At 45.3% G+C, this 10556-nt stretch overlaps 1 protein-coding gene across 1 annotated transcript in view; it reads left to right on the top strand.

The window, feature by feature from the left end:
* Positions 1-2711: 2711 nt before the first annotated feature.
* Positions 2712-10556, top strand: part of Cdhr3 (cadherin related family member 3) — a 64285-nt gene continuing 56440 nt past the window's right edge. Inside the window, 1 exon segment of the mRNA XM_027926295.3 lies at positions 2712-2757. Within this exon segment, the coding sequence (XP_027782096.3) occupies positions 2712-2757 (46 nt within the window).

The raw sequence follows: 10556 nt of genomic DNA, 5'->3' as shown, positions 1-10556 counted from the left end.
GGGACAGCTTTGTGCTGAAGTCAGGGGCCAGGAAAGCAAGGGGCCCCAGGGATCCCTCAGTCTCTGTGTGATCCTGACCCAGTCAGGGTCCCTGGTGCCGGGACCACGGGATCAGAAGGAGATGGGAACTGACACAAGGCAAAGGCCAACCCCAGTGATGACCACAGCCTCAGGGCTGGAAACAGAAGCTGCAATTACTAGAGAACACACACACACACACACACACACACACATACACACACATCAAAATATGACCCTCCTACTCCCCAGAACCAGGGAGGGCAAGGGAGGAGAGACTCACAAGATCCTGGTGGGAACAGGGTAACATGAAAAATGCTGTGTAGTCAGGCTGAAAATGAAACAGATGTGAGTTTCTTTAATTCAAAGCCTTAATTATTCTGACGTTTTCCATAACTTAATCTGCGCCATCACTTCAGCTTTAATTATGCATAATGAAATGGATTATTTACAGTAACTAATACGACAGGAAAAACGGAGGGGTAAGAATTGGTAACTTGGCAACCGGTATCTACTCCGCTTTTTTATTGAGCTGGTGCATATTGAACACCTACTATGTTTCAGCCCTTGCAAGGTACTACAGACATCCTACTGGGAAAAATAGTATCGTTGGAAGAAAAAATGCGGGCCAGTTTATTTCACTTTGTTATCTCATCCACTGCTTGCCATCGTTCAACAGAGCTAGCCTTATTTCTACTGATTTATGGAAGTGAACAGACCTGAGATTCAGAAAGGTTTGGTAATTTGCCCAAGGTCACACAGCAAAACCTGTGGGTTTTTTTTTTTTTCTTGCCATCTATCTACTTCAGACAGAAGCCTGTAGTCTAAACATTCCAAATCTTACTACCCTTCCTGCTTTATACAATTTTTCCTAAGGGGAAAAAAGTTGTCTGTTATTTTAAGTAAGAAAGTGAGTGATCAAAATTGTACTTTTGGAAAATTAACCTGACAGACCTGGTGGGTTGCACTGGTGGCTATGGAGACAATTCAGGTCAGAGGCAAGGACCTTAAACCAGGGTGGTGGCATCGGGATGTTAGAAGGGGCCTGATGACTCTTGGACTTTGTGGGAGGGGAGGAGGACAGCCTTGCTGCCCTGGGTTTGGCTAGCAGGGAGCACTGGCTGGCAGTGCCCTGGGGCAGGTTGCCCACCCCCTGAGCCTTAGATTCCCTAAGGCTATCGCCAACCCTAATTCAGGGCATGTAAACCACAACAGCTTTATTTTTCCTTTATTCACTTTTTCAATGGACCTCTGTTAAATCTCCCTTTCTTGTCTCTTTTAACATCTTACTTTTGTGATGGCCCAGCTACTCAGGAGGCTGAGGCAGGAGGATCACAAGTTTGAGACCAGCCTCAGTAAACTTAGCAAGACCCTCAGCAATACAGTGAGACCCTGTCTCAATTAAAAAAAATAAAACAAAAGGGCTAGGGAGGTGGCCTAGTGGTAGAGTGCCCCTGGGTTCAGTCCCCGGGACCATGAAAATAAATCAATAAATACCTCTTGCTTTCTGGTCACCATCAGTTATTCATAGCCCACTGCAGTTTAAAGCTTGCATCTCAGACTGGACTTAAATTTCGCTTCCTGCCACTGTCCTGTCCCCAGGCTGGCACAGCTGGGGCTGAGACTCTCAAAGTGTGGCATGACTGCCAGCTCCCTTCTCCTTCTCTGCCTTGGGGTGGAAGATGGGGGAGGGGAGGAGGAAAGGGACAGTCTACTCAGCTGCCCCTGGTTCTTGTCTCTCTGTTATTGTGGCGGCTCCTCTTGCTCACAAGGGCTAACTGGCAGGTGTTTTGTGCTGGTTGCCAGTGGGGCGTGTGTGAGGTTCTTGAGAGCACCTGTCGGGGACAGAGAGGTTCTGTCTCAACACCCCCTACTCCACTCCTGATGCCAGCCTTGAGCTGCTGAATCCCCCCTCCCAGGGGGCAGCCATACCATGAAAGAAACAGAGAGATGGTTCTTTCCACGGTCTGCAACTATTCTTACTGTTCCCAGTATAGTGGACAGGCGGCCCTCCACCATCCTTCCTCTGCCCTGCATTGCCCCTCTCCTGAGTGGAGGCTGGAACCCAACTCATTTGTCACTCCTTGTGCCCTGGAGCAGGGCTGCTTGGTGCATAAAAACATGGTAAAGGGACAGGCCCCACCATTCCCTAGGGGGCTGAAGCCTCACGACCCTAGCAATCTTCATCCGCATTCTTCTTTAGGGTCTGGAGGGGCCGGGTGATGGCTGGAGTCAAGGGCAGCTCTACCAACACGCGTCTGCCTTGGAGAGAAGCCAGCTCTCGGCTCCTCTCAATTCAGGACAGCAGAAAAATCCCACCTCTGACGACACCTGATTGTGGGAATGACAAGCCTGGTTACAGGACAACTGAGACAACCAGGAGCCCGCTGGCTCCCTGCAGAGCCACAGGGTGCATGAGGACTTTTAGGATGGACTGGCTGGAGGCTGCTGAGGCCTGGTTGCTGGGCCCCGTGGGTACCATGCCATCAGAGCAGCAGGTGATCAAAGAACAAACAGTCCTGTGCTGTTTAGAGTCTCCCTAAGTTACCACCAAAGCCTCTGTTTGATTCCCTGCATGGCAACAAAGGCAGGCGGGGAAGATGAGCCCAGTCTGAGATAGACCTTGGGTGTGAGTCTGGAGTTAGTCCTGGATCTGTGCTGGAGGCGCACACAGGCGGGAGCCGTCATCAAGCATGCGGGAAGCCGTCATCCTCCTGGTCCTCCTGGGTGCCACCTCAGGTGGGAGCTCCATTTTGCTTTGGAACCTTGCAGGGCCTACTTGGTTCGCAGGATACCATGGTGTGATAATGTCTTCCATGGTGGGCTTATCTGCAATGATGAATCAGACGCAGCAGCTTCAGGAGGCCTGGGGGCTGGCGCAGGGGGTGCAAGAGAGAGGTGCTCCGAGAACCACCATCTAGTCTGTTCTACAGACTTCACTCTCCCCCGTGCTCTGACTGGCTTGTGCTGGAACTTTCATAGCAGCGCTCTGTGCACATGTCAAGTCAGGCTTTATGGAGTTTATGGCTCCTCTCTGGAGCCTTGGGGGACAACCTGAGGCTGGCAAGTCTGGGGAAACTGAGATCCTTAGAGGCCACTGTCTTTGTATGGAGCAAAGAAAACACCTTCTGATAGAAAGAACCAAAAATTCAGCCTAATCCTTCTTATACCCCCCTCTTTCTTTTTTTTTTTTAATTTGTTTTTAACATTTAGTTTTTAGTTTTCGGCGGACACACTTGTTTATATGTGGTGCTGAGGATCGAACCCGGGCCGCACGCATACCAGGCGAGCGTGCTACCACTTGAGCCACATCCCCAGCCCCTACCCCACTCTTTCTTAATCAAGAGCTTTAAGAACTGGATGATCTTTTTTGATGTTGTCAGTTTGGATTATTGAACTTGAGATTTTTAAATTCTTTTATTTTTGAGTAGGTCGTTTATGCATAATGTATGGAATTCAATCATGTTAATTTGTAGATTAATTTAGGGATCATTTACATCTTGGATGAGTTATGTAGTCAAATACTTAGGGGAGTGTCTGGAACATAGTAAATGCTTAGTAAATGTTAGTGATTATTATTTGTGCAGCTGAGTCTTCCTGACTGAGGAGCAGTGTTCTAGATACTTGTTCAAGTCTTCCTTTGTTTTCCTCAGGAGTATTTTAAGGTTTCCTTCATATAGATATTGCACATTCTGATCATGGCTATTTCTAGTGCTTTCCTTTTTCTATTTTTACATGTGAAGATGGAATCTTTTCTTCCCTTGTCTTTTAACTTATTATTGTATGATATAGGAAATCTATTAGTGCATTATCTCACCATTTATGCTCTTCTTAGTTGATTCACATGCATTTTCCAGGTTTGAAAAGAATGAACATTTCTACTCTTCCTCTCCTATTTTTATACCCTCTATTTCTCCCTCTTATCTAATTGCCAGGCCTATGCCTGCAGACCATTGTTAAATAATAAGAGTGTGCATTTCTGTCCTGTTCCACACTAAACATGATGCTAGCTTTCAGAGCGAGAGAAATGTTTGACATACTAAGGGGTTAGCCTTTGTTCTTGTTTTATTGGGAGTTTTTCTAAATAAAAATGGATTTTTAAGTCAAATGCTTTTTTAATGATCTATGGAAATGACCATTTGATTTTCCTCTTTGATCTGCTAACCGAATAAATGCCTGGGTTTCCTAAAGTGGAGGCTTCCTTCAACTTGGGCTTTCAGACCCTGCAGGGAGCAGGTGGAACTGTGTAGAGAAGCAGTCCTTGAGCAGCCCAGCCTCTTGCTTGAAGTAAACATTGCAGTTTCTGCAGAAGTATGGGCTTTTAGGCCATAATCATTTGAGTTAAGGGGTGACATTTATTGTCACTGTGGCGGGGAGAGTGAGGTTAGGAAGAACCCAGTGCCTCCTACTTGAACACTACCATTTGGATCTTTATTATCAGATGTGTGAGAGGAGCAGATCACAAAGGTATGCAATAAATATTTTATATATATAATTTAAAAAGATAATTCTCTGGAGGCTTTCTCAAAATGTCCACATCTTCTGCTCATAGTGGGTCCCCAAAGACCATGGATTTTATCATGCTTTTACTTCCACAGTTCAAATCCTAGTTTTGGAAGGGCTATCAGAATGCAAACTCTCCATCTCTCAACTTTTGTGAGTCCAAGTACCTGATCATGATGCTCCTGATGTTGCACATTTTTTTTTTGGGGGGGGGGGCTACTGGGGATTGAACTCAGGGGCACTCAACCACTGAGCCACATCCCCAGCCCTATTTTGTATATTCTTTAGAGACAGGGTCTCACTGAGTTGCTTAGTGCCTTCCTTTTGCTGAGGTTGGCTTTGAACTCTTCCTGCCTCAGCCTCCTGGGCCACTGGGATTATAGACGTGCACCACCCCACCTGGTGATATGGCGTGTTCTGATCATGTATATTTCTAGTGCTTGAACACTAGGGTGACAGGGGATTCTGGGGGCAAGGGCATACATATCAGCACCTGCCTTCAGCATGCAGGAAGTAGGCATCACTGTACACTCTCAAATAAACTAACATCCTCTCAGGCTTCTCTTCTCTTTCCTCGGGCCCTATGCTTCTTTCGAGGACCAGTTCAAGCCCCACCGCCCTGTGGAGCTGCTCTATCTTGGGAAGAGCCCTCTTCCCACTGCACCCCGGAGCTCCTCTTGCCTGCATGACTGCTGTGTGCCAACCGCTTGGCACAGTGCCCCACACACTCAGTGGCACTCAGCAAAGTTAGCAGGAGCTGTCATTCTGTAATCCATTTGATATGCGCCTGTCCCGGCTCTTCAACCACACTGCCATCCCTGCCATATCAGGTTTAATGTTTCCTATTACCTTGTAGGTCCTGAGCGCCACACAGAGGAGACCCAATAAATGTTTGTCATTTCATCAACCACCATGCCTTCTGAATCTAGTGTGGGTTGATTTATTATTTTTTCCCCACTTACTGATTACCCCCTCACCAAATGCAGAATTTTAGATTTATTTTTCTGCCTGCTTCATGTTGGCATTTAAAAAAAATGGAGGCTTTCTCAAAATGTCCACATCTTCTGTGCATAGTGGGTCCCCACATGTGTGAGGCAAGCACTCTACGGCTGAGCCACAAACCCAGCCCCTTCAGTTTGGCATTTAAATTAGCTTCTGTCCTTTTCATCTCCTATTAGGATGAAGGAAATGAAAGTTTCTCTTTGGGAAGGGATCATGTCCCATTCTAATAACAACTTACAAAGAAAGCACCCCTCCCCACACTGCAAAAAAAAAAAAAAGTAGATGAAACTCTCAACTGTATTCATGGGAAAGGGTTGAGACAAAATAGCCTTCTCGAGCTGCCTCAGCACTGAAGAACCACCTGTAATTCTCAGAAGATGAAGGTCCTATTAAAGAAGCCTTGGTGTATTTGAACCCACTGCACTTAGAACCTGTCTACATTTCGAGAAAGTCTCCAGGGGACTAGCTTTTGTATTGCTCTCATGGAAATAGAACATTCCAGGGTTTTTACGGAGAGAAGGGTTCCTCGGTGATGGAGATCTCCATGAACATGCAAAGGTACCAAGCCATCTGCCTGACTTTTGTCCATAGCTGCAAAGCTATGCCTAGTCTCTCCAGGAAGTCCCTGAGCCCATCTTCTGGGCTTGGTACTTTGCTAGGCAATGTCAAGAAGTCAGAAAAAGTCCAAGATTCAATGTCTTATGCCCCTAGAGAAACTAGGTATAACTGTTTCTTAATGCTCTCTTCATTGAAAAAGGCAGGAAGATGCAGTCTATTTCCAGAAAGTCTTTCTCAAACACTGGAGTGAGGGCTCAAGTCCCTGGAACCCACCTGCTTTTCACCTTTGTGGAGCTGGTAAAGGTTTGAAAGAAACCAACCCTTCTCAGATCAGAACCTGAGTGATGTTCCAAGGCAAGCAAATTTTTCTCTTGCCAATTATAATATAGTGCCATGTCCAGAATCATTGCGAGAGTTCTCTTCTTTTCCTCTGTGTCCAATTAAGGGCTCTGGTCTATCAATCTTTTCTGCATGGATCAGCTCTTCCAAAAGGAAAGGCAAGCATCCCATTCAGAAAGTACACATGGCGGAATTGAGAGCAATAGAAAAACGTTGCACATACCCAAACAAACATTCTGTCATCTTTCATAGTTTACTGAATATAGGATTTTCATTTATGGTATCTGGGCTGTAACCATGAGTTCTAGCAGGCCTGGTATGAGCCTGAGTTGTTTTGCTAAAGTTCCTGCACCATGCTGACCCTGATCAAGGCGTGAAGCAATGCTGCTTAGTAATGTGGTTTTGTAACCATGGGTCCTAGGAGTTTCTGCATGGTTTGTACCAGCTTGTAAGCATTGTTTAATTGATAACAGTGAGATTGATGATTTGCACCTGGTCTCACCTAGAACCTCACGAGGCTGGTTATATAGCAAGAATGTGCCTACAGCAAAAGAGAAAAAATTCCAGCAGAGGCTCCATTTTGGGTACTGTGTTTCCAAGGTACTTGCTATGTTTTGAATGTGTCTCCCAAAGTTCAGGTCTTAGAAGCAGTTCCCACTGAGAATAGCAATGAGAGATGGAATCTTTAAGAGATGATCAGGTCATTATTGTGGAAGCTAAATGCCATTATGATGGGAGTGGGTTTGATGCTAAGGGAGTGGGCTGGACTTCTCTCACAGAACAGTGCCTTCTGCTACATTATGAAAAAGCAGGAAGGCCCCTCAATTCGGATTTTCCAGACTCCAGAACTGTGAGCCAAATAAACTTCCATTGCTTATAAATTACCCAGTCTATGCTCTTCTGTTACTTGCAGCACAAACAGACTAAGATGGCATTTGTGCTTACATCTGTGATTCCTGACCTGACAAAATGTATCCTGCATGTTCCTTAGAGAAAAAGGGACAACAGGAGCTTACTTCCAGCCCTTCTGGATCTCTTGCTATGAGGCATCGTTCAGAGGTGATTAAGTATCCTCACTTTAATGTTCTTGCTATGTTGTATATTTTTCTTATAATAAAACTGTAGATTCGCAAAATTATCACTGGGTCCTGGGCAAGTTCACCGGCAGTAGAACCTGTTTAAAAGCCCCTGTTGGTGTGGCACTGCATCCCTGAAAGACAGTTGATAGGGAAGCTCAGGCAGGGCCCAGCCCACTGTCACACAATCAAGTAGCAGCAAAGCCAAAGCCAGAAGCAAGAGCTAATTTCAAATCCCTTGCTCCTTTCACAACTCTGATTTCTTTTACTACTATTTCGATTAGCTACTAGAGAGTGGCACCTCAGAGAGTGGCACTATTCTCTCTGTGTACTGAAAAGAGCTACAAGTTAGAGCAGCCACATCCCTAGAAGGAGAAGGTGGCCTCACCCCACATCCTGAATCTATGTCACCATTTATGGGGTTGGGGGCCCAGGGCAGTCACATCCTCCCCTGTAACTGAGGCTGAGGAGGCCTTGCCTCAACACAGACTCCTGGGAGGAGGCTCCAGGAGCTGTTTCTGGAAAGTCAGTGATTCAGGGGAAACAAGTGAGCACGTCAAGCACCCAGATCTCAAGCACAAGAGAGAAGCTGCAGTGGGCTCAGGGACCGATACTAGATCTCCTGCAGGCCTTTCCTTTTTCAAAGTGTAACCTTCAAGCAATTCTAATTTGAGCATTAATTAAGATTCATGTGTAAGTCAAATTCCATTAAACCCTCATTCCTGCTCTTCAGTATTCAGACCATAAAATAAAGCCTTCTGGAAAAGTGCAGTGTCTTCCAAAGACCTGGCCCTTGGCCTTTAACCTGCCCTCTGCCACTGCTCAGTGGGGTGCTTTGGGTACACAGCTCAAACTTTTCTGTGTAATGAATGGATTGACCATTTTGAACATTGTATCTTACTAATTGCTCTATTTATAGCACGAGTCACTTTTTAAATTATTGCTATTGCTATTACTAGTACTTTTTTTTTAAAAGCAAAGAAGCTGGAAAAACTGGGTATTTAGATTGCAGTGGGTCTACCTTTCTTATCAGTATCCACAGAATGTCTGCCTTAAAGCTTTTGGATTCAGGTGCACAATCCTGGAACACACAACTGTACCCTGGGAAGAGAGGTCACCAGCCAAGTAGAACATTACCAGCAAGAATGTCCGCAGAATGGGCATATCCAAGGACAGTTTGGCTCTAGCCACATGTGGAGCAAACAGTTTTCAATACAAATTGCTTGAGGTCAAGGGATCTATCCACTTCTCCTTCCAAAATATCTCCCTCACTACAAAAATGACCATTCCAGGAAGACTATGAAAAGATATATATATATATATCTCACACACACATACATACATACAAGGAGGCAGTATAGAGCTGTCCTTGAGTCAGATGTCTTGTGTTGGAATGCTGGTGTTCTTTCATGACATTAGTCTCCCAGACATAGTAATGCCAAAGTCATGATCAATGCAACAAAACCAAGGGATGCTCTCCCAGCAGAGCAAACCAGAACTGTCAGCAGACAATATATGGGGATGACAGCTTCTCGGTTTCCCTCAGCTCCTCAAAGGGAATGCATCAAGTTTGGTGGCCATGAGAATCTGCCTATTCAGGGTGAGGCTGTAGAAAAATCCAACTGGAGCTTAGAAAGCTGCTCATCCATGAATCCCCAGCAAGCTCATTTCCCAGCCCAATTCTTTATGTTATTCTAACAAACAAACAAACAAACAAAAAAACCAGCCTCTTGTAGATCACATCATCCAGATTTAGCATCCAGGTGGAAGGTCCAATTTCTTATCAAGCCCTGGAGCCATGTTGCTGCAGTGTTCCCAAGTGACAGAACAACTACTGTGTGTCCCAGGTACATGGCTGTGTTGCAGATACAGAGCAACAGACTCTGTGGTAGGTATGGACTGTCAGTTATCTACAAGATCCAGAGGCAGGAAGCCAAGCCCACCACAGTCACTTACTGAGTGTGTGATGACTTCAGGTATGTTGGGAGTGGACGCCATAGGTAGGAAAGCCCCTGGCACTGTGCCTGGTGAGGTGAGGTTTGGTAAATACAGGTGGTTAATTGCTTCAATCTGTTCATTTGGGTGGGGCAGGCTATTCATAAAAATAAAAAATAAAAAATTTTAAAGTAGCAAGTTATGTCTTTGCTCCTCAATGGAGGGGCACAAGTCACTGGGGCGCAAGGAGGGGTGGAAAGGAGTACGGGCAAGAAGATGGGGCCCTAGAAAATTAAGTGCCAATCTCTGATTCTGCTGTGGTTGCCCTTGTCTTGCTAAGCAGTGAGGAAACTGTCATGAACAGCTTGGGGGGTGCCCTGGTGAGTTTTGCTTGTGGTAAAAAGAATGTGAGCACGTTAGGCCTAAAAACTTTGTCCAACCAAAGGGATTCATTACTCTGCTCATTTTGAAAAACTCTTCATAGAAGCATTTCATCTCTAAATATTCCAGCCATACTCTTTAGCTCCTGGTTTTTATTGCAAAACTGCTATTATATCAGAGTCAAGGTAAATAGATGTAAAAAGCTACTCATAACCACATCACCCAAAACCTCGGCTGTTTGCATGTGTGAGTCCTTACACAGTCCCTGCGTATAAAGCGTGATAATTCTGTGAGCAAAAATAAAAAGTATGCATTTTAATCTCTAAGTTGAAAGTTTGTATTCATGATGTGCTTCTATTTCAATTTTTCTCGCACTTCCATGTATTCCTCTGCATCCCTCCCTTGCTGAAATAAAAGCATCCCCTGATAAAGCCAAACCTTTCCCCAGGACTTGACTGTCTCTAGAATCTTCACACCTTTCAGTAGGACAGATCCTTCTACTGTCCCTCCTTACCCCTTTGTCTCCTACCATTCTGGGAGTTTGGATCCCAGTGGCAGATGGTGGTCAAGAAGGGGAAGCTGACTGGGAAGTAGGACCTCAGCGTAAGTCTTGGCTTTGTTATTTGTTATTTGCTATGTGACTTTCCACTAAGCTTCCCCATCTGTAAAATGATAATATTAATACCTATCTGAGAGGGGTGGGTTTTTCTGGGTGGTGGGGGTACTAGGGATTAAACTCAGGGG

This window comes from Marmota flaviventris, chromosome 1, assembly GCF_047511675.1.
Source record: "Marmota flaviventris isolate mMarFla1 chromosome 1, mMarFla1.hap1, whole genome shotgun sequence".
Taxonomy (NCBI): Eukaryota; Metazoa; Chordata; class Mammalia; order Rodentia; family Sciuridae; genus Marmota; species Marmota flaviventris.
Note: the sequence above shows the minus strand (reverse complement) of the source record. Positions and strands in the feature narration are given on the sequence as shown.